The 24,145-nt window shown below is 37.0% G+C and overlaps 1 protein-coding gene across 7 annotated transcripts in view; it reads left to right on the top strand.

Annotated features, from left to right (window-relative positions):
- The window catches only part of CPLANE1 (ciliogenesis and planar polarity effector complex subunit 1), a 129,951-nt gene that overhangs the window by 34,208 nt on the left and 71,598 nt on the right, over positions 1–24,145 (top strand). For 5 of the 7 annotated variants that reach the window (XM_079916596.1, XM_079916593.1, XM_079916595.1 and 2 more), the window contains 13 exons: positions 1,681–1,845; positions 4,495–4,633; positions 5,833–5,942; positions 6,062–6,220; positions 6,337–6,445; positions 8,104–8,404; positions 9,802–10,711; positions 15,649–15,797; positions 16,409–16,575; positions 17,092–17,180; positions 18,149–18,228; positions 19,542–19,619; positions 21,005–21,197. In XM_079916596.1, coding sequence (XP_079772722.1) covers positions 1,681–1,845; positions 4,495–4,633; positions 5,833–5,942; positions 6,062–6,220; positions 6,337–6,445; positions 8,104–8,404; positions 9,802–10,711; positions 15,649–15,797; positions 16,409–16,575; positions 17,092–17,180; positions 18,149–18,228; positions 19,542–19,619; positions 21,005–21,197 — 2,649 coding nt within the window. The remainder of the gene's footprint in view (positions 1–1,680; positions 1,846–4,494; positions 4,634–5,832; positions 5,943–6,061; positions 6,221–6,336; positions 6,446–8,103; positions 8,405–9,801; positions 10,712–15,648; positions 15,798–16,408; positions 16,576–17,091; positions 17,181–18,148; positions 18,229–19,541; positions 19,620–21,004; positions 21,198–24,145) is intronic. The other 2 variants (XM_079916597.1, XM_079916592.1) reach the window with 1 other exon arrangement.

Genomic DNA, 24,145 nt, shown 5'->3' with positions numbered 1-24,145 from the left:
TCAATTGATAGTTCTGTCTTATAAATAGCAATACTGTATTCCTCTCAGGAACTTTTCCTCTGCTCTTATTGAAAATCATAACATAGCTGGTTTTAGGATTTAAAGTGTTAATGTAAATTATTTACATTTAAATTGTTTTAATATTCAATTAGCTGTTTAAATTGATTCTGGTATTGTTTCTTTACTACTTTTTCAGAATTAGCAACTTTTTTTCTTTTTCTTTTTTTAGACTTATTTGCTGTATTCTCATTGTTATATTTCAAGTTACGTTTCAGTAGATTAAAATATTTCATTTGTTGATATTTCAGGTGTAATATATTACAAATGGAAAGAATAAGTAGTCCATGGTATTTCTCAGTAATTCCTCTTTCCTCTCATATCTGAGTCTTCAGTATGTTGGTTTAGGAATTAGAAATAGCATTTAAGATATTTTTAGATATGCTGTGCTGATATTAGTTTGGTACCTATCCTTAGTAGTACTTCATTTTATTATTTTTTAGTAAAATAATCTCCAATGGTAGGATTTTTCTTAAATGTCCCTCTGTATCAGTTAGAACCCTTTGGGTTGTAAGTAACAGAAAACTTGGTAAATATTGGCTGGCATAATTGAGAAGTCCAGTTATGTTACCAAAGACTTGGGCTCTTTCTTTTAGTTTGTTTTCTAAGGTGTCAGCTTCAGTTTAAGGCTGGCTCCCTTTGTGGGAGCAGAATGGCTGCCAGTAGCTTCTAAAGATACCTTGTCCATGTCCAAAGGGAGTGGGAATGGGAGAAAGAAAAGTAGTAAAAAAGTATTTCTTTCCCAGCATTCCAAGCAAGAGTACTGAGAGTTACTCTTGTAAGACCGACTGAGGTCACTTCCCTGTCCTCGAATCAAACACCTTGACTAGGGCTAATACAAAGTACTGCTTGGCAATTGACTAGGACCTTCCTTGGCAGCTAGGGATATGGGATCAGCTCTCCTTGAATCATTTGGCTATGTAGGAGAGGGGCAGATACCCAAATAAAAACTGAATACTCTTAAGAAGTGACAATGGTAGGAGAAGGTTGGGGAAGCAAATGTTTACAGTATTCACATTATCTCATTCTCTGGGAAATTAATCTGTAGCTACTGACTTGAATTGTGTTTATTCAAGAAACATTTTGTTGGATCCTACCACATATTGGAGTTTACTCTATGCACTATATGACAAGACCTTTGCTCCTGGGTAGTTCTCAATAGTGTGGGAAACAGATACATAAATCAGCAAGAATAGATTAGTGAAAGCTATAATGGAAGTCTGAGCAAAGACTCATAGTAGCACAGAATGGGAGGGCTTCACAGAGGAGGTGACATTGAAATATAATGGGATTTTTCCAGGAAGAGGAAGGGAAAAGTCATTCTTTTTGAAAGGAGCTTTCTCTGTAACATTCCACCCATGGAGCCCGGGGTGATGGCTTCAACTGTTGTAGCCAAAGACTTGGGATTAGGGTCGACTCACCCCTTTACATTGTTTGAGGTGAGAGAAGTGTTTCCTTGACACTAGAAATAGCAATAGTTAATCTCTGAGGCCATGTCTCAAAACTTCTTTTATAAATGTCCAGGAGTATTCTACTTTGAGAAGCACTATCTTTATTTTCACTTTAACATTTTAAGTTTCTGTTTTACTAGCTACTAAAATTGTTGTTATTGTTTCTTTTTAGGAAGATGGTGATGATCTTCTTCTAAAAGCTGAAAAAGATAATCGCCAGAAGGTGTCTGGAATCCTTCAACGTGTTCTCTTGCTTTTCCGGGCAGCTCGGTGTTCTTTTCCTGTAGCACAGTGGTACATCTTGCAGTTGAGATGGGCAAGAAAAGTCATGCAGAAGGTATGGAAATGTCCTAGTCACTTATGTGCTATTGAAATAGGGAAGAACCTTTTGTATTCTATTGCAAGTTAATCACTAAAGGTTTATTGCTTCTAACCTTGAATTATACATAATGGCCCATCTTTGGGAACCCTGCTTCCCTGGTAATGAGCATTAAGCTAAAATACCTCTTTTTAGCTAACAGGAAACATCCTGACCAGGCCCACCTGTGAATGACTGCAGGGAGGAAGAAATTAACACATGCCCTCCAGAGGCTGATGGGAACCAGGAAGTGTTTGACTTTACTCCCTCCCCTTTTAGTATAAAAGGAGCCTGAATTCTAACTCAGGCAAGATGGTTCTTTGTGGCATGAGCCCACCATCTTCTCTGTTGGCTGGCTTTCCGAATAAAGTCGTTATTCCTTGCCCCAAGAACTCAGTTCTCGATTATTGGCCTGTAGTGCAGCAAGCAGTATGAGCTTAGACTCGGTAACAGTATGGTAAACAATTTAAATATACTAATATTTATTAATATTTATAACTGTGATATTTTCCCAAGGAGTCCTGCCCTATAAATCCATAAATTTCAGGCTTATTTATAGTACGAAACCTGCTTCTCAAAGTAGAATACTCCTGGACATTTATAAAGGAAGTTTTGAGGCATGGCCTCAGACGCGGGCTTCTCATTGCAGTGGCTTCTCTTGTTGTGGAGCACAGGCTCTAGGCACGCGAGCTTCAGTAGTTGTGGCTCATGGGCTCTAGAGTGCAGGCTCAGTAGTTGTGGCGCATGGGCTTAGTTGCTCTGCAGCATGTGGGATCTTCCTGGACCAGGGATTGAACCCGTGTCCCCTGCATTGGCAGGCGGATTCTTAACCGCTGTGCCACCAGGGAAGCCCGTATGTATAAGTTTTTGTGTAGACACATGTTTTTCATCCATGGGTCAAACTGCACCAATAATTGCAAGGATATAGGTAGCCAAAAGATACAGATGATATGTAGTGAACTCTGGAATTGCATACACTGCTCCAAGTCTTTTCTCACTGTAGAAGAATGTGTCCTGGTTTTTTTTTAATGTCATGACACAAAAGGGAACTATTTCAGTTATTTAACATCTCCTTTTTATATCTCTCTAATTATATAGCTTGGGTAACATTTTCCAGGGGTCATACTCCATAAATCCATACATTCTAGATTTGTTTCTAATAACCAGCCTAGACTGACTCTGTACGTCTGGTAAATACCATTAATTTGTTTGGCAAGAAGTCTGTCCTTAGCATGCTTACAAGGGGATTTGACTAGATCATGTCTTTCTGGAAGTGAATAGTAGAGGGAGAAAATAGATTACAAGCCTACTGCTAATCCTTTTCTTCCCAGGTTTATGTCTCTTAGATCCCTTTTCTTTTATTCTTTTTTTTAATAAGTTTATTTTTATTTATTTATTTTTGGCTGCGTTTGGTCTTTGTTGCTGCGTGTGGGCTTTCTCTAGTTGCGGCGAGCGGGGGCTACTCTTCTTTGCAGTGCACTTGCTTCTCATTGCGTTGGCTTCTCTTGTTGTGGAGCACGGGCTCCTGGTGTGTGGACTTCAGTAGTTGTGGCACACGGGCTCAGTAGTTGTGGCGCACAGGCTTAGTTGCTCAACAGCATGTGGGATCTTCCCGGACCAGGGCTTGAACTCGTGTTCACTGGATTGTCAGGCAGATTCTTAACCACTGTGCCACCAGGGAAGTCCCGCTTTTCTTTTATTCTACCACAGTTTCCTTTTAACACACAGTAGTTTCCTTTATTTTCTATTCTTGATTTGTTAGAGAGATTAGGTAGTTGGTCCTGAACTATATTTTGGATTTGTCTGTCATTTTTCATTTAGTGTCATTTAAGTTGTTCCTCTTTCTTTTTATTTTCTATAAGCTGGTAATTAATCTATCCTCATGAAAGTAGACAGATTTGATTAAATTCAGGTTAACATTTTCTTAGAATTGAATCCTTCATAAGTGGTATTGTATACTTCCCCTCTGCAGCATATCATGTTGCACATACGTCTTTTTCTTTCACTTTTCATGGTATGAGATGGATCAGTGAATTTGGGTCATGTTCCACCCACTATCATGTTCTCCATCAACCCATCAATTTTTTACCTAATTTAGCATTTATTGATGATCCTCGCTAGAGTCATTTTTTTATTAGGAGTTGCCAAATGATGACTTTATAATTCTGTCACTTATAGATTAGTTTTTTAAAGTTTTGTATGTAGATATACCTTTTTCTGTATTAGTTTTTAGGTAATGCACGTAGGTAGAGTTAGATACTTAAGTTTATTTTCTTTACTATTCCTTTGGGGAAAGTCAGGGGAAATAGCATTAAATTCTTTTTATACAGAACTTTTTAGGCAAAACTGAGTGACAAGAGAGGTTAATTTGGCTAGAACGTTTTTTTTTTTCCTTTGAGATTTAGCCTAGTGAATTTGTTGAGTTAAATTTGTGAGCTACGTTTCTGAAAGTACAAGTGATTTCAGGGATATTGTCTTACATTGTATGGGAACCATGCTGTGTTTTCCACTCTTTATGGTTTATCTTACCTGCCTTGTTTGTTGCTTTATAGTTTCCTTAAAAATTGACTTATAAAAAAAAATTGACTTATATGACTGGTAATTAACATATTCTTTCTTTACTTTCAGATTCGAATGAAAGGATCCCTTCCTTCATTGAGTCCTTTCCCTCAGTCATTACTTAATTTCTGTAAAGGAGGTGTAGCATTCTTTCGACCCGGGACAACTGGAGACCACAAGCTTGATGAAGTGTCCATTAAAGCAATAGGTTTGTCCAAAATGAGCTGTTTGCTTATAAATTAGGCCTAAATATTAGTAATGATATATTTTACATTTGATTCGGGGAAGTTTCATGTAACAATACTGTGCTGATAATGAAAAGACCGTATGTGTATGTTGCCACCATGGAAATATATCTGAGGGAATTACCTGGTGGTCCAGTGGTCAAGAATCTGCGCTTCCACTGCAGGGGGCACAGGTTTGATCCCTAGTTGGGGAACTAAGATCCTGCATGCCTCGTGGTGCGGCCAGGGAAAAAGAAAAAAAAAAGGAAATATATCTAAGATACATTAGGTGAAAAAAAAGAGATAGTTGCAAAACTGTATATACATAGTATGATTTTATATATCTTTGTGTACCTGTATTACTTTTAATAAAAAAATTGTTTTATATTGGAAATTATATTTCTAATATTGAAAATTTTTTAACTTAAATGCCTATTTTTTTTTTTTTTATAAATTTATTTATTTATTTATTTTTGGCTGTGTTGGGTCTTTGTTGCTGTGCTCGGGCCCTCTCTAGCTGTGGTGAACGGGGGCTACCCTTCATTGCAGTGCACGGGCTTCTCATTGCAGTGGCTTCTCTTGTTGTGGAGCACAGGCTTTAGGCACGCGAGCTTCAGCAGTTGTGGCACATGGGCTCAGCAGTTGTGGCTCGTGGACTCTAGAGTGCAGGCTCAGTAGTTGTGGCACATGGGCTTAGTTGCTCCGCGGCATGTGGAATCTTCCCGGATCAGAGCTCAAACCTGTGTCCCCTGCATTGGCAGGCGGATTCTTAACCACTGTGCCACCAGGAAGTCCTTTAAATGCCTATTAATAAGTGATTTTCCAAATAAATTAACAATATGGTATTAAGTAGAGCTATGTGTATTGGCTTTGAAAAATATTTACAATATACTCTAAATTTAAAACAAGTAAACTACCAATAAATAGAGTAGCTTATTTACTCTATAAAGTGTTTTTAATATTTTCATGCGAGTATGACATGTATGAAATATTCTGGAATAATATGTGTAAAAATTCTGTAAGGATCTCCACAACTTTTATATAAAGTATTGAGTATGAGCATGTTTCTTTTGTAATCAACAGTATAAAGACATTTATTTTGGAAAAAAAATAACCAACAGTTGTTATAATATTAATGTATATACTCATACAGTCTTCTTTCATATTTCCATTCCTGATTTAGGTTGCTTCAGAGAACTTTGTGCTTTGTGTTGGATGCTGCATGTCCGTGATAAGTTATCCTATAGTTGCAGGCAATATCAGAAGGCAAGGGAAAATGTGGAGGGAAAAAAGGTATCAATTACACAAGAATAAGAAAAATAAATATTACTTGGGAAATAATTGCTTGATTGAAGAATCTAGTCTATCTGTCTAAAGTGAAAAGGAAATGATATTTTTCAATATCCATTTAGGACCTCGAAGTGAAGTTTGATTCTTGTATGGTTGAGCACTGTCTCAGTGCAGTGGAATGGGCTTGTAGAATGCTACCGTTCTCTCGGTTTTCCAATATTGAAGAACTTATTCAGGATCTAATTTTGAGCCTCATTGGAGAACTGCCACCAATCAGAGAGGTAATGTAAATGTAGGTGAAAATAAACTAAATCAGAATCAGAGACTTTAAAGAATTTTAATTTTATTTATAATTAAGAATGATGCTCATAAAACTCATTTTTACATTTTTCTGAAGGTAGCAGAAATTTTTGTGAAAGCGTTTCCCAATCCTGAGGACATAAGGGTTCCTGTAAGAGAAAAATATCACTCTCTTCAACAGAGACTCAGACACTATGTTGTGAAAGGTATTATTTGTCATTTCTTAGATATCTGATAGATAAATTGCTGAAGATTCTCATTTTGTTTTGAAAGCATTTATTTTCTAGTGCTTATGTTTTTATGCATTTCTCTTTGGAGATAGGAGTATGAGAAGTCAGAAGCACTTCCCCATTACGGAAGCACCAATTCTGTTGCTTTGGAACCAGACAAAGCTGACTTCATGTCATGGCTCTGTCAGTTAGTAACTGTGTGACCATAGGCAAGTTGCTCCGTATCTCTGAGCCTCTTTTCCTTATTTGTAAAATGAGTATATTAATACTTCTTTATGAATATGTATTGAAAGAGGATTAAAAAAGATAAAATATATAAAATGAATATATAGTGCTTTGTATAATCAGATATTTTATTGAAAACTAGTATTCTCCTTTTATGGTTATTTATGCTCCTTATTTTATACTATGCATTCAAGATGACCTTGTGAAAATTTTTTTTTATTGTGGTAAAATATAATACAAAATTTACCATTTTTAAGTGTACAGTTCAATGGCATTAAGCACAGGCATACCTTGGAGATATTTCAGGTTTGGTTCCAGACCACCATAATAAAGTGAATAATGCAGTAATGCAAGTCATATGAATTTTTTGGTTTCCTAGTGCATATAAAAGTTATGTTTGCAGTATACTATAGTCTATTAAGTGTGCTCTAAAAAAAGGCAATGTATATACCTTAATTTAAAAAGTACTTTATTGCTAAAAAATGCTAACCATTATCTGAGTCATAATCATAAGCAAGTCATAATCTTTTTGCAGTAGTAGCGTTAAAGATCACTGATCACAGGTCAACAAAACAAATCTCATGATAATGAAAAAGTTGAAATGCTGTGAGAATTAGCAATATGTGACACAGAGACATGAAGTGAGCAAATGCTGCTGGAAAAATGGCACCAGTAGACTTGCTTGAAGGTTGCCCCAAACCTTCACAGATATTGCAATTTGTAAAAAATGCAATATCTGTGAAGTACAATGAAATGAGGTATTCATAATGTTGTAGAAATTTTTAAAGAATTCAGATTACTCTCTGTTTTAGAACTATAGTTATTTAAGTCTAGTAATATCCTATGATGTACATTATTGCATTAATGTACTTACATTGTATTTATATTTTTTCAGACTTTTTTGAAATCTCTAAAATGTCATGTTTATGTATTAATGATACTTAAAAATTTTTATGCAGGTAGTCTTGAAAAACCTCCCTTTCTACTGTTTTCTGTTACTTGAAGTCAGAAAGGTGTTTTTGTTTCTTTGGCTGAAATTATACTTATTTTCTCTTGTGTGCCACTCTATGGGAGTGAGAAGAATGTTAGTGATTCTTTCTCTAATTATCAGATTTTTGAACCAGTTAAATTGCTTCTAAATTTTTTGTTTTCCAGGGCATACTTTTTTATGGAGTCACTTTTATTGTTCTTTAATGGACCTTTTCTAGCTTCTCCTGTTCTACCTTAAAAATATGGACCATACCTTTCTAACAGATATTGAAAAAAAGCATGATCTGTAAGATTGTAGAACTAAGCCTTAGCCATCAGTTAGATTTCATGTTCCCAGGGGGGACCAGAATTGCGTCCCCTTATGTCTTGAGTTGAAACATTTTAATGAACTTTAAGGCCTTTTGTTCTTTTCTTTCTAGGTCCCCAAACTCAAGAAATGATGTCTGTTATCATGCATTCTATCCATAAAGTGAGGGTGAAAGCTCTGAAACGTGTGCAGAGAAATATAGGTTCTTTTGAGATGAATATATGGGAACCAACTGAAGAAGAAAAACCGGCTGAGGTTCTAGGTTTTGACAAGTTTTCCTTGGGAACTAGTTTGAGCAGGAGCACACTCACAGAACCAGGGAATTCTGTGGTCCACAGTGATGCAGATACAGCTGATACTTTCTCAGAAGCTTTGTTGGCTGGAGAAAAAAGTAGGATACATTTCTCTCAAAGGTACAATTGAGATCTTGTAATAGAAAGCATTCACTTCCTTTGGGAACAAAGTACTTTCAGTATTTTCATGCAACTGATTTTTATTTCCAGTAACCTCACTGATTGTATTATTACCACCCTCCATACCCACAAGAATGTTAGGAGTGTAAGATGAGACTGTTGAAAATCCATTTAAAATATTACTGAGATACAAAATAATTTTGCCACCTGAAGGTATAAAATAAAATGAGTAGATGAAATTCTAGAGTTCACTGGAGGACTTTTAGTTCTTTCAGCTATCTTAGACTTAAATAATTCAGGATTATTTGGTTAGCTATATTATTTTTGGAGTTTCCAGGGAAGGAATTTGCAAATTCATCTTTTTTTTTCTTTTTGCACATTCATCTTTAAAGCTTGTCTGTAAATTGTTGAGAAATTCTTGCTTATCAGTTAAACCTCTGTTACTTTGATTTAAGCAGATTTTTTTCTTTATAATTCAGTATCTACAATGCAGTTTATCCTTCTCATGACTGAAAGACTATATAATCAACCATAATCTTGCTTAAGTGAAATAATATCATCTACTTCAAACATCTGCTTAAACTGTATCTGGTAGTATCATAAATGATGTGCTTGTTTCACCAAACAAATTCAGTGTTAGCACAGGAATACCTTGGAGACTGCTTGTTTTGTATTCTTAATAGGAAGAGACATGGCGGCTTCAGCCCAGGTGCCTAACTGGAAGCTTTCTTTTATTGAGGGAACTAAGGATCTGTGTTCTGCCCTAAGAACCATGTTGAAAGGAAACAGATTTAAAAGTAATTATGGCTGGTAGTTAGGTGCCTGCCCAACAGGTTAATAGCAGCAGAAAGTGTAGAAAAATACCCAACTTTTGTGTGGTAAAGAATCCTGAGGGCAGTCCTGCTTCTTGCATGTCATACAGGGAAGCTGAAAGGGGTAGATGCAAGAGAGAAACAGAAAACTGTAAACTGTGATGTGTATTGGTGGCTTGTGATTTTTTATTGACTTTGTATAGTATTTCTAAATTCTGACCTGTTAGAGGACCTTTTTTTTTTCCCCAGAAAAAGTCATGTTTTTTTTTTAATAGTGAAATTTCTGTGAACACATTTTAATCTTTTTTAACATAAAATTTCCCTTTTGATATTAATCTGTTATATTTTTTGGACTCAGAATGTTCAGCTCAAGTGAATACTTAGAGATCTTTGCCCCTTAATTGAAAGATAGGTTATCAAGGCATCAAAAAACAAGAGATATGACTTAACCAGCAGAGAGAATTTTTATTGTCAATGCTAAGATCATTTTTAGTGATTAAATGCTAAGATCATTTTTAGTGATTAAATGATTAAAAGATCATTTTTAGTGATTAAATGATCTTTTTAAATTTTATTTTGCTATAGAAATGCCCCAAATCACATGGAATTAACATTGAGTGGTGAGCCCAATGGAAAAAAGAAAATATGTAATCAGAAGGAAAACCCTAAAAGAAAAGAAGATCATGAAAAGTTGTTACAAAATGCACTTCCTGTAATAGGTGTTTGGGAATTTGAACGTGACGATGATGAATATATTAAATTCCTTGAACTCTTCTTGAGTTATGTTCTTGAAAGAGACCTACTTGGTTCCAAGGATGCTGGCATTCCATTTCTAACTAGCTTTTCTGGACATCTTAGAGAACATGAACTTAATTCTTTACTTTTTGATGTACATACAACATTAAAACGACGTCAGGGCAAAACCAAAAGCCAGAATGTATTTAGAGCTGGCTCTTGCTTTGTTGTTGCTCCTGAGTCGTATGAGTATGAAAAATCAGAAAACCAGACACTTTCAGCTTCTGTACTGGTTAATCAAGGGGTCAGGCCTTTTTTAGAGAACCCTTTGAATGAAGTCAGTAAAAATGAAGGGAAGAGTGGGTTGTTTGGTTTAAAACAGAAGTCATTTTACAGAATACAAGATGACAACGCAGAGAAAACTTTAATACAGAGATGGTCAAACCATAGTTTTTACACTCCCAAGTCTGTTGAAACTAGAAGATGTATTTTCAAAGCAATTCAACGCAATGATATTAACCCTCGAGAAGATCTTCCTCTAGCACTAAATAACACATTTGGCAGTATAAGAAGGCTGTTGGAATGGATGATAAGATGGTCTGATAGAAGACTGCTCTGTGATTTTGGTTTCACTGCGTCATCCTGTGAGTACAGTCCCGTCATTCGTGTAAAGACCTCTACAGCTGCCATTCTTACATCATTGTGGCTTTTGAAACAACCCTATTTTGCTACATATAAGGCAAAAAATGCCATTATTAAGGTAAATACTTGAATTGTTAATTACATACAAATGAGAATTCTCATTTTAGATTAAAGCTATATTTATATTTCCTTATATAATAAAGAATCACTAAGTAACAAAGTTAATGACAATGCTGATTATAACCTGTATCACCTAATTTTTTAAAGTGGTTCCTTTAATTCTTAAAAATGATAAATTAGGGTTAAAGTGCTTTCAGAGAGGCTGTGAGGTTTTGAGGTTTCATATGTGTTTATAAAAAGGAAGAAGAGAGAGTTCTCTGGTGGTCTAGTGGTTAGGATTTGGTGCTTTCACTGCTGTGGCCCGGGTTCAGTCCCTGGTTGGGAAACTGATATATCCTGCAAGCTGCGTGGCGTGGCCAAAATAAAAAAAAAAAAAAAAAAAAGAGGAAGAAAAAGGAGATAATTTTAAGTGATATTACAAGTGGTATTACATTTCTGTTATTTCTTTTTAAAGTTTTAGGGTTTTGTTCAGATGAGGAAGAACTAGGCAGCTGTCCAGTTTTTATTACTGATATCTCACTGTATGTATTAGGGGATCATCGTTTCTTATACTATCTGGCAGATGAGGTTGGAGGACCAAACCTAGGAAGGCAGATGGATATCAGTAGAGAAATTAATGCTTATGGGCTATTCTTTCTTTTTTTTTTTTTGCGGTACGCGGGCCTCTCACTGTTGTGGCCTCTCCCGTTGCGGAGCACAGGCTCCGGACGCGCAGGCTCAGCGGCCATGGCTCACGGGCCCAGCCGCTCCGCGGCATGTGGGATCCTCCCGGACCAGGGCACAAACCCGTGTCCCCTGCATCAGCAGACTCTCAACCACTGTGCCACCAGGGAAGCCTGGGCTATTCTTTCTTTTCTCTACCCAGTGACAAGAAAAAGGCTGCTCTTTTAACCTAACTGTTTGCAAGGCAAGTATTTTTTTCATAAATATCTTTTGATTGAGTACTTGCTGTTGTACTCCAGAAAAAGATGGAGGTGAATTTCTTGGAAAACAAATTTCTATATGGTAAAGTAGTTGGGACATGGACTTTTTTTTTAATATTTGGAGAATTCCAATAGTACCGAAATTTGTTCTTTTTTTTTCAGTTTTATTGAGGTATAATTCAAATTTGCTTTTGTTTCCTTTGCTTTTGGTGTCAAATCCAAAAAATCATCATCAAGGAGCTTTAACTGCCTGTCTTTTCTTCTAGGAGCTTTATAGTTTCAGGTCTTACTTTCAAGTCTTTAATCCATTTTGAGTTAATTTTTGTGTTGGCTTCTATGTTGGCTGCATAAATATTAATTGATGTTATATATTCTTGATGAATTGGCCCCTTTATCATTATATAATGAGCTTCTTTGTTGTTATAGTCTTTGGCTTAAAGTTCGTTTTGTCTAAATATAGCTACCCCTGTTTTCCTTTGGTTTCTGCTTGCATGGAATACTTTTCCATCTCTTCACTTTCAGTATGCGTGTGTCTTTAAAGCTGAAGCGAGTCTCTTGTAGGCAGTATACAGTTGGGTCTTTTTTTAATCCATTCAACTACTCCATGTCTTCTGATTGGAGAATTTAGTCCATTTACCTTTAAATCAATTATAGATATGTACGGATATGTATGGGCTTAATACTGCCATTTTGTTGTTTTCTGGTTGTTTTGTATTTCCTTTGTTCTTTTCTTCCTCTCTTGCTGTTTTTTTGTTTGTTTGTTTTTGGCCATGCCACATGGCTTACAGAATCTCAGTTTCTTTCCCACCCAAAGATTGAATGCAGGCCACAGCAGTGACAATGCAAATCCTAACCACTAGACCACCAGGGAACTCCCTCTTCCTCTTTTGCTCTATTCTTTGAGATTTGAATATTTTCTGTAGAGGTATGCTTGGATTCCTTTTAAAAAATCTTTTGTGGGTTTTTTGTTCACTTGTTTACTATAGGCTTTTGCTTTGTGGTTACCATGAGGCTTATACTGAAACAAGTTATATTTGTAATAGTCTGTTTTAAGCTGATAACTTAGCTTCGAATGCATACAAAAGCTCTGCATATTTATTACACTACCCCTCTCCCTGCATTTTATATTTTTGATGTAACAATTTATATCTTTTTACATTGTGTATCCATTAATAAATTATTGTAGTTATAGTTATCTTTAATACTTTTGTGATTTATTCTTCATAGTAGAGTTATGAGTGTTTAACCCACCACCATTACAACACTAGAATATTCTGAATTTAACTATATATTTACCTTTACCAATGAGTTTTATACTTTCGTATGTTTTTCTGCTACTAATTAGCATCTATTTGTTTCAGCTTGAAGAACTCTTTTTAACTTTTCTTGTAAGGCTGGTTTAGTGGTCATGAACTCCTTCAGCTTTTGCTTGTCTGGAAAACTATCTTTCCTTCAATTCTGAAGGACAACTTTGCTGGGTAGAGTATTCTTGGTTGGCAGTTTTTTTCTTTCAGCACTTTTAATATATCATGCCATTCCCTTCTGGACTACAGAATTTCTGCTGAAAAATCTACTGATAACATTATAGGGCTTCCTCTATATGTAACAAATTGTTTTTCTTTTGCTGCTTTTAAGATTCTCTCCTTGTTTTTAACTCTTGTCTCTTGGTGTAGGTTTCTTTGAATTTATGTTATTTTGAACTTTCTGGGCTTTCTGGATCGGATGTCTGTTTACTTCCCCAGGTTTCAGTAGTTTTCAGCCATTATTTCTTTGAATAAGCTTTTTGCCCCTTTCTCTCTTTCTGGAACCTCTGTAATTTAATGCATATATTGGTCCCTTAAGTTATCTGCACTCTTTTATTCTTCTTCCTTCTTGCTTCTTTGATTCCACTGCCCTATTTTTGAGTTCTCTGGTCCTTTTTTCTGCTTGATTTAGTCTGTTACTGAATCCCTTCAGTGACTTTTTCAGTTCAGCTATTGTGTTCTTCAGTTCTAATTTACGTTTTGTACTTTTTTTGTATTTTCTGTCTCTTCCTTGAAAGTGTCACTTCGTTCATGCATTGTTGGCCTCATCTCAGTGATTGTTATTTTAGATCTCTATCAGGTAAATCACTTATCTCTTTCATTAAGATCTGTTTCTGGAGATTTATCTTATTCATTTGTTTGGAACATATTCCTCTGTTTCTTTATTTTCTTTGAGTCTCTTTGTTGGTTTCTGAGCATTAGATAAAATAGCCACATCGCCCAGTCTGAACAGAGTGGTCTTATGTAGGAGATGAACCTCATCAGTTAGCCTGGCTTGAGCTTTTGGTTGTCTCTGAAACCTTTGTGATTATCTAAGCCTCCTTTGTTCTTCGTGATTCCTAGTAATTGAGGTTATGCGAAGACCTGTCAGTGTCCCAAAGGGGTAGATCACATTTAGCACCAGATGCAGGCTGATTGGAAGCCAGACCCTCAGACAGCATGTGGCAAAGTATGTAGTTAAGCCCTTCTTGGGGAGTAACCGGGAGATGGGTATTTTTGCCTGCTCCCTGTGGTCTGGGCCCATGTGTATAGCCATTGTGGGTATTCCTGCACCCATTAAGAACTGCTTCTTTGTTTGCTACAGTCCTGTAGGACTTGTGAATACAAGCCGTACTGGCTATCAGAGGCAGGTGGTCCAGGGACCTCCCCCTGAGTCAGCAGCTGCAAAAACTGGGGCAACATATGCGTGTACAGGCTCCTTCTAGGGAGATACTGATGACTTGGAGCAGGCTAGATAGAGAAGATAGAGGAGGTGTCCTTTGGCTTCCCTGGTGTCTGGGGAGGGCTGGAGCCAGGCACGGGATCCCCAGGCAGCAGCTTACAAAGTATGCAGATGGACTTATTCCAGGGGAAGACTGGGAGATGGCTGTTTTTGCCTGCCCCTCTGTGCTAAGCCCTGTGGGGATAGCTGCAGTGGAGTGCTCACACACTTGTTAATAACTGCATCTTTGTTTGCTATACTTTTGTGGGTTTCATGGATACAAGATTCTTTGGCTCTCAGAGCTAGGTGTTTTGGGGGCCTGATTCTCAAGTAGGAGTCTTAAAAGTCTGGGCACTAAATGTAGGGTCGAAACCCTTTGCTTTTTAGAAGCTGGAAGTTAGAAGTTCCCTCCTGCTTGTAGGGCACTGTTCCAGGGTTGGGGTTTATGGTCAGATTGTGTTTCAGCCTTAACTGCCTGTTTCAACATGTGTTTTCTTATTCCCCTGATGCGTAGGAGTCACTCAGTGAGTTTCTGGATTTCTTTCAGTGGTAATTTTCTGTGTGTAGTTGTACATTCAGTGTGTCTGTGAGAGGAGGAGAATCCAGGAGCCTCCTGTGTTGCCATCTTGGTCAACACCCCTCCACACTTTTTAATTCTTCGTTTGTTCTATTTTGAATTGCCTTCATTTTTAAACTAGTTTATTCTGGGTTGAAGAAATTTTGTTGTTTTATGTTTTCTTTTTGTGTTTTTTTTCCCCTTTTTTTGAGATCAGTTTCTGTTATTGTAAGGTAGTTTAGAAGATACTGTGATATTTGTTGTCATGGAAATTTTTAAGTGTTTCTAGGTGATGCATACCTAAATTTCTAAGTAAAACAAAAGAGGTACATCCCTTGTATTTTTAGCTGCATATATTTTTGCCCACTATGTCATTTTGAAATAATTACTAAATGTCTTTATAACTGTAAAGAGAGTGAAATGAAAGCAACTTTACATTTTTATTGCTATTGTTCTGTGGCCTGAAAACACTGGTGATATACCTTTCAAGTGTGTAAGGCTGATTTCTTTTGAATACTCTTTAGGTAGTCAAGCTTATTTTTTCTAGGTGGAATAAAGACAGTCATTGCTTCAGCATCAAATATTGAGTATTAGAAATGCAGTAAATACTTGGTAAATGAATAAGAGACTTAATCAGGAGAAGTTCTGTAGAAAGTATTAATAATCTAAAAATATAATGAAAAGTAAGGGATTCAGTAATGAATATTAAGTACTATAAATGGTTTGTTTTAGGTGCTAGAGAATAATTACCCTGAGCCTCAGAATGGACCCAATATAGAGAGTGATTATAAAACAGATGCTGGTTGTTCTGTTGCAGTATCCACTCAAGGTGGGGGTGAGGAAAGAAATGATCAGAATGAATCTTGTCAAAGTATCTTGAAGTAAGTTGCTGATTATACCTTCCTTTTCAAGTACCTTGTTTGATGGTGTTTGGGCTTAAAGGAGAATTGAACCCTTGAAGGTTAAAGAAATGAGCATTTCTTTGAACTAGAGAAGCAGTAAGCAAGTGCTTTCTGAAGTACTTTAACAATTCATTACAAATTTTGTTTCTTTACGTGTTGGTCTAGCTTATATCTTGTAAGAGAGGAGCTAATTCATCCCAAGAGATCCCTTTATTATGTTCATTGATTTCCTGTGTCAGAGGAAGTTGAACTAATCATCTCATCCATTTTTCCATATTAAGTAATACTACAAGTAATGTATCTTTGAATACTAAAGCTGAAGCCTTGGTAGCAGGAAGATTCCTTTGTGAGAATGGCAAATTTAGAAAAGTCGAAACTATTCTAATCCTTTGAGTAAATAAAAACGGGACATTCAATTACTTATTGAACAACCTTTTGTTAAGCTTCTGGTATTTGCCATACATGGTTAAAAAACAAACTTTATAAATACGAAAGCTTAGTTTGTTCTTTTTCAATAAACTGAATCAATTGAAAGCAAGCTCTTTGTTCCCAAGAATGAGTTATAATTTTAGCTGCTTAATTTTTGTCAGTAGAATGCCAACTGAAGTAAAAAATCCCGAAATAAAAGGAACCAATGATGAAATTATTTCTGTCACTGATGATACTGAAAAAGTATTTGTAGATATTGAGGAGGATCTTTTAGAAGTAGAAACATTTGCACAGGAGGAAATGGATATATACCCATCAGACTATGAAGGTCAGTTCATTTAGCTAATCTTTTTGTTTGACCTTACTAATTTGATATTGGTGAATGATTATCTGAGATAACTTAGTCTTACATCTAAATTGGCATGTTTATAATAGCCTAAAGCCAAGTATTTAAAGAGTATTTAATATTTATGAAACATTAAGCATATTAACTTATAACCTGAATATACAATTTTGAGGCCTTTTGCCTTGCTGTGTAATTATTATGGGTCTCCTCATTGCTGTGAACCAATTCTATGAACCTTTCCTTGGCAGTCTTCTTTAAAACAGAAACTCTCAGAGCTTTATATGGAGTTACACACACTGATATGAGGCCTCTCAAGGCTCACCTGTGCTTCACTTGATGAAGAGGGGTTGTCTCTAGGTGTTTAAAGATATTTTTGTAAGGAGGATAGAAAATGTTTCTGCCATTATATTGTTTCCTATAGTATTTCTGAACATTCTAAAAAGAAAATTGATTATTTTTCAAAAGGTCAGTTTTCTCTTCCTTCTTGTTTCCGTGTAGAGGATGCCAAAGAATCTGTTGGAATTGTTAAAAGTCCCAGTATTGCGTCTTACATGCAGATGCAGACTTTACCACAGCATTTAGAAGAAGTAAGTCTATAAGTAGTGGATAAAGTTACTTAAATTATGCTATGGTAACACTATAGTGTTTTTTTCAATATATCCAACCAAGGCTATTCTCTCTCAAAAGTGTACTGTGGATTGTAGAGTGTAGCCATGCAGCATTTTTCTTTCACTGAAATTCTATAATTAGTTAGATGTCTAATAATTTCAGGCAATGAAATGTTAATTTCATAAACTGCTGTAGTAAATTAATTTAATCAAGAGTGATGCAAGTGTTCCACATTCAGAATGTATAATTCAGCAGTAGTGTGCAGTTTGTACACATACATGCACTTTTATTTATTACTTCTTTTCTCAAAACCCTATACTCTGGATTTCCAGGTAGAACACAGACATCTCTAATTATTGAAACAATTCCTTTAAGAAGGATTTTTTTTTTTTTCTGATATTCTAGTTGTTTTCACAGCGTACAGTTGGCCCTTGAACAACATGGCAGTTAGGGGCTTTGACCCCCATGCAGTCAAAAATCCTCATCCATTCATCCCTTAATATTCACGGAGGATTGGTTCCAGGACCTGGCGCGGATTCAACCAACCCCAGATGGTGTAGTGTATTTACTGAAAAAATCTGCATATAAGTGCACCCCCTTAGTTCAGACCACTGTTGTTCAAAGGTCAGTTGTACTTACTTATGTAGTGATGTGTGTGTAATTTAATTTACAAATACATTGTAAATACATTGTAAATGATTTCTAGTGACATCATTTGTCTTTGTAGTTTAATATGCTCAGTGGCTCAGGGTGATGGGCCAAAGGCATCACAGAATAAAAGTCTAGTCAGAGCAGGACTGGGAGTACATTTTAATGTTTGGTTTCGCACTTGCTTTTAGACTGTTTTTATTCCAGGCGAATGGCTAACGTGAAACTCAAGATACCTAAGACAGTAATACCTGTTTGTTTCACCTATTTTCTTTTTGGGTACTATTAATTTTAACAGCATTCCACAGGAGAGGTTCAGTGTCCAAGGGAAGAAGTGTTAGAGACATGTGTGGAGGAAAAATCAACTGAACAGAAAGGGTAAGGGGGAAAAAGTATGGAAAGCTTTCAGAGCTCATCTGGGATTCACTTGATGAAGAGGGTTTTTTGTTTTCCTCATCATTGACAATATATATTTTATGGTGATACTGTGTTCCTAGTGAAATTGTAACCTCAATTTAATAGTAATGGTAGTGATGATTTTTAGTAAATTCTATACTTCTAAATCTTGGTAGAGTGAAATAAATAATGATGTCTAAAATGCTGTTTGTTCTCCTGTTACTATCAACCTTAAAGTAAAATATAGCTATGAATATACCAGAGTTATTCAGCTGCTAATTAGGGTACTCCCTTTCCATACTAATTCCACTTTTCATGGGTCAAGTAAAGAATCATTATGAGTCATATATGTATAATCTTTCAGTGTTATGGTATGATTACTGCACACTGTCCATAGGGCTTTGATGGACACATACTCTGCTTGCTAGCTTATTATTTGTGTGTGTGTGTGTGTGTGTGTGTGTGTGTGTGTGTGTGTGTGTGTGGTACGCGGGCCTCTCACTGTTGTGGCCTCTCCCGTTGCAGAGCACAGGCTCCAGACGCGCAGGCTCAGTGGCCATGGCTCACGGGCCCAGCCGTTCCGCAGCATGTGGTATCTTCCCAGACCAGGGCACAAACCTGTGTCCCCTGCATTGTCAGGCGGACTCTCAACCACTGTGCCACCAGGGAAGCCCGCTAGCTTATTATTGCTTCAAGGATAGCTGCAAGCAGTTTTCATTTGTTGCAGTTTGGGCATGATTTCTTAATTTTTAGAATTTTTGATGTTTTAGAATTTTAGAATTACCTCAGATAAGAGAGGCAACATAATTAGATTTTCTTTCTCTTCTTTTTTGTTGGGGTCTTCTGTGGATAATTAACAAAAAAATATGTTTAATGTCCTGTGCCTTTACAAGTAATATAGATATTTCTATTAATAAAAAGCTAGTCATTACAGTTTCAGATGTGATAATGGTCTCTGTAGTGTTCCTGAGCAAAGTGTCTGCTTCTTCCTAGGTAAAATTTGAGGTCCCAGCTAACTTCATTTCTGCTCATTTTAGATTATATTATTTCTGTTGCCAAGCATTTAATAGTGGTCAAGTCGTATACTAAAGCCATCCAGACATATTCTTTGCTTTTGTTTGAATCTGTTACTATTGCTATAGAGACAGATGTAAATAGATTGTAATTATGAGCTAAGCATTACAGAAGATTAGAGGATGTTGAGACTCTTAGATTGTGGAGCATTAGATCACCTGGACCTTAGGTAATGCGAAGAATATCTTGCTTCCTAATTGATTATTAATCTTTAATTATAGAATGATCGAAGGCTTTATAGATCCAGAACACATCACTCCTCATTCATTTGGTGTAGATACAAGTTCAGAAGTTTCTAGGTGAGAATTTTTGCATACTGTACCATATTGATATAATTACAAATAGATAAGAGAATGAAATGATGCCTGCTGTACCATTTTGAAATAATTACTAACATCTTGACCAAAAACTAAGAGAGTAAAAGATTTTCCTCTAACAGTTGTGTTTTAAAGACATGCAGGAACTATTTTAGAACAAGTCTTTTCTGGAAAAAAGAAGTAGTGGATATATTATTGAAAGATGTAGTTCTTGCTCATTTTCAGCCTCTAGCAGATCTCTAATAGCATATGAAATGCTTCTAATTCTCTCATAGAAAAGAGTCATCCAGTTGTCTTCTGTATTTATTTTACAGAAGTTGAACAGTGTTTAGTGTTTACAAATCGTGTTGAAATAGGAGAATGATATAGCACAAATTTGCTTTAAAAAAATTCTCCAGTATTAGAATTTATCTCCTTGTTACTTGTTGAAAGCAAAGGCCAATAAAGTTGTCTTAAAATAGGCAAGTCAGTTGTAACGCCTGTTTTTTTATGGATTTCCCAAATATAGTTTTGTTATTAAGGTTGTGAGATGCTTGATAAAAGGCAAATGTTATTGCTGAAAGGGAATGAATGTAAATCCAAATAAATATAAACACAGTTTAATGTGTTATTTTCTTTATAGAGACAATGATCAGTTTATTTCGACATGATAGTGCCCGTTCCCTAATTTAGGTTATAAAATTGATTTGCTTGTACAACATTGAGTCCCTTCTATGTTTTAAGGAATCATCCCCAAACAATCATTTTATAAAACAAAACTTACTTTGATTTTTAACTTTTATTTCTAAATAAGCATTTTCGTTAGGGTTTAATTATTAATATCAACTGTTTGGAAATGAAATGTTCACAATACTGTTATTTCACATTTAATGAAGAACGACAGGAGTTTGCTCTATCCATGTTAGAATTAAACATTTTTTTAACCCATACTTTCCACAGTTTTCTTAAATCCATTCTGGATCATTAAATTTAGTCCAAGAAATATATTCCTAAGCCAAATTACATACTCTGTACACCTAATCAGAATGATTGCACAGGTCTCAAACTCAGATGCCTGTAGGGACCAGGCAAGTAAAATGAATGTGAGAACTGTCCTGGGTTGTAACACCATAGGGAGAGGACCATGGCTGACTAGACATTACATGTCCTTTAATTACAGCATTTGGATGAATAACTGTGCTGATGACAAATGTGTCTGGGGGCTGAGGGATAGAGTGAGATCGGCTTTAGAGTTTAAATTTCCTGAAAACCTCCAGAAAGCTTTTAAAGTAGAATTAAAAAGTAGGATCAAAATACTCAGCTCATAGACATCTAATTTGTTTCTTTCTTGATTAATGTGTGTTTTTTATTTATATGCTTCCACATAGTGCACGGATCTCTGCATGTAAAGATAAATCTTCCTCAGCTCCACCTTTGGTATCAAATAGAGTCACTGTTGCTTCACAAACACCTGGGCCAACAGCTCAGCCAACCCAGAGAAACGAACCCAGGGCTCAGTTATCACATTATTCCGATTCTGTTAGGGAAATGCTCCAAGATGAAATGTTTAAATTAGTTCAGGTAAGCACATCTTCATATAAATAAGTAAGTCTACACATGATATATATGTAAGGTTTTAAAATATGAACAAACTTCCAGAGACGGACAAGTTAAAATTAAATTGCAGGGCTTCTCTGCTTTGGGCACTCTTGCTTTGTTATTCAGAAGTCCTAACTCTAGGGACTAGAGTCTAGGCTGAGTTCCCTACTTCCCATGGCGACTTTTTTTTACTGAGCTCTTGGGGATGCAGAGCTGCTCACAAAAGTGAGGTGGGGGATAATCAAACCAGACCAGCGGCCCCTGCTCAAAAGTGCGCAAAGTTTATTTTCTAACACAGCCTGTCACGTCACATTTATCATCCCCAAACCAAATGTTGGCTTGGTTTGAAATTGTCAGCTGCATTTTAAAGTATTGTTCACTTTGCCTTCCATCATCTTTTTCTCACCTGGTTATCCTTTCCTCTGTCTACCAACAATTTTTAAATATTTCCCTTTTCTGTTTTATTCCTTAAACATTAATTTCCCTCAGATCTTCTCTTCTCTTCATGTGTTCTACATTCACTTTCATATCCTTTTTGTTTTTAATTGTACAATTTTCTTTTTTATTTATTTATTTTATTTTGCGCTGCGTTGGGTCTTAGTTGCTGTGCGTGGGTTTTCTCGTTGTGGCGAGCAGGGGCTACTCTTCGTTGTCGCGCGTGGGCTTCTCATTGCAGTGGCTTCTCTTGTTGCGGAGCATGGGCTCTAGGTACACGGGCTTTAGTAGCTGTGGCACGCGGGCTCAGTGGTTGTGGCTTGTGGGCTCTAGAGCGCAGGCTCAGTGGTTGTGGCTCACGGGCTTAGTTGCTCTGCGGCATGTGGCATCTTCATGGACCAGGGTGTGAACCCATGTCCCCTGCACTGGCAGGCAGATTCTTAACCACTGCGCCACCCTGGAAGCCCTCATATCCTTTTATGTGATGCAGTATAGCTTTTTTTTTTTTTTTTTTTTGCGGTACGCGGGCCTCTCACTGTTGTGGCCTCTCCCATTGCGGAGCACAGGCTCTGGACGCGCAGGCTCAGCGGCCATGGCTCATGGGCCCAGCCGCTCCGCGGCATGTGGGATCTTCCCGGGCTGGGGCACGAACCTGTGTCCCCTGCATCGGCAGGCGGACTCTCAACCACTGTGCCACCAGGGAAGCCCCAGTATACCATTTTTATATGGATAATTCTGGGCACTAATTTTGTGAGTTTTTCAAATATGTGTACAGATTTTTATAAATACGACTCTTTTGTAATTAACTCATGTACAGCCTCATCCTGTATAGTTTAACAGTGAATGTGCCTGTGTGGTGCCTGGGCCCACAGCCAGGCTTGTGTTCCCATGGCGTTCCCATGACTTCGTGACTGATTGGTGTCTTCCCATGTGGACTGTGGCCTGGCCAGAGACCCTCACACATCCCACTGTGGGGCAGCCAGGACTGTTCCCATCCTCCTAGCATGCCCATACCCCTCCTCATGCCCTGCCCACACCCCTCCTCCAATAGAGACCTATGCCCTCCGTGACAGCTCCCCATGTGCTGTTGCTGGGATGTTTATACTAAAAAAAAAAATCTTTGAACTATGGGTCCTGATGGGAATACTTTTTCAGCATGTCCCACTGTGCCATGGAACTTTTTGAAACTGATTTTATTCTTATTCTTCTGAGTCTCTTCTTTCCCTTTTCTATTTACTAGCATGACCTATTTTACCTGCTTAAGGTTTTAGAAGCATTTGTCAAACTTGTTTTTTGGATTACCTAGGGACTTTGCTGGTCACTGCCCTGTATATTTAACAAATTCTCCGGATAATTCTGGAGAAGATTAAGAATCACTGTCTTAGAGGGTCATCTTTACCTTCTTTCACTATGCATATCCAGTGTTTTACTATGCCCTATTGACTCTTTTGCCTACATTGTATGTCAGTACAGTTACTTGCTATTTCTATAGCGGTAGCCAACCTTAGATTCTTAGAACTTCATACTTCCATTGTCTCATATATGCATTTCTGAGACATTTTTCCCCAGATATTGTTTTAATACTCTTATTTTCCGGCTTTAAAATCTTCAGTAAATTTCAGACACAAATTTGTATACTATATGATATCAGTCATGTTTTAAAAATACAAAGAATGGAACTTCCCTGGTGGTGCAGTGGTTAGGAATCTGCCTGCCAATGCAGGGGACATGGGTTTGAGCCCTGATCTGGGAAGATCCCGCATGCTGCAGAGCAACTAAGCCCATGCGCCACAACTACTGAGCCTGCGCTCTAGAGCCCGTGAGCCACAACTGCTGAGCCCACGTGCCACAACTACTGAAGCCCATGTGCCTAGAGCCCATGCTCTGCAACAAGAGAAGACACCACAGTGAGAAGCATGTGCAGTGCAATGAGGAGTAGCCCCCACTCACTGCAACTAGAGAAAGCCCACAGCAACGGAGACCCAAAGCAGCCATAAATAAATAAATAAATAATAAAAAAATAAAAATACGAAGAATGAAAGGATATACACTAAAAAATGTCAATACTAGTTATCTTTGGGAATAAGATTATGAATCATTTTAATTTTCTTTTTTATCCTTTTTTTTTTCTGTAATAAGCATATATTTCTTTTGTAATTGAAGGGACCTACATTTTTTTTTAAAACCCGCAGTGTTTCCTTATTGGCTTGTTTTAAGAAGTGCAAATTCCTCTGTTGGGCTTGAAAGACCCCCATGGACAGCTTTTATCTTCCCTCTTTTCCCACCATACTCTCACAAGTCCAGTGGTTCTCAAAGTGTGGGCCCTGAACCATTAGCATCAGCATCACTTAGATATTAGGAACACAAATTCTCAGGCTGCCATCCCAGACCTACTGGAATCAAACTCTGGGGATGGGGCTCAACAAAGAGTGCTTTTAGAAGTCCTACAGGTGGCTCTGATGCATGCTACAGTTTGGACCACTGTACTAACTTCT

The sequence above is a fragment of the Stenella coeruleoalba genome (genome assembly GCF_951394435.1).
Source record: "Stenella coeruleoalba genome assembly, chromosome: 3".
NCBI classification, from domain to species: domain Eukaryota; kingdom Metazoa; phylum Chordata; class Mammalia; order Artiodactyla; family Delphinidae; genus Stenella; species Stenella coeruleoalba.
Note: the sequence above shows the minus strand (reverse complement) of the source record. Positions and strands in the feature narration are given on the sequence as shown.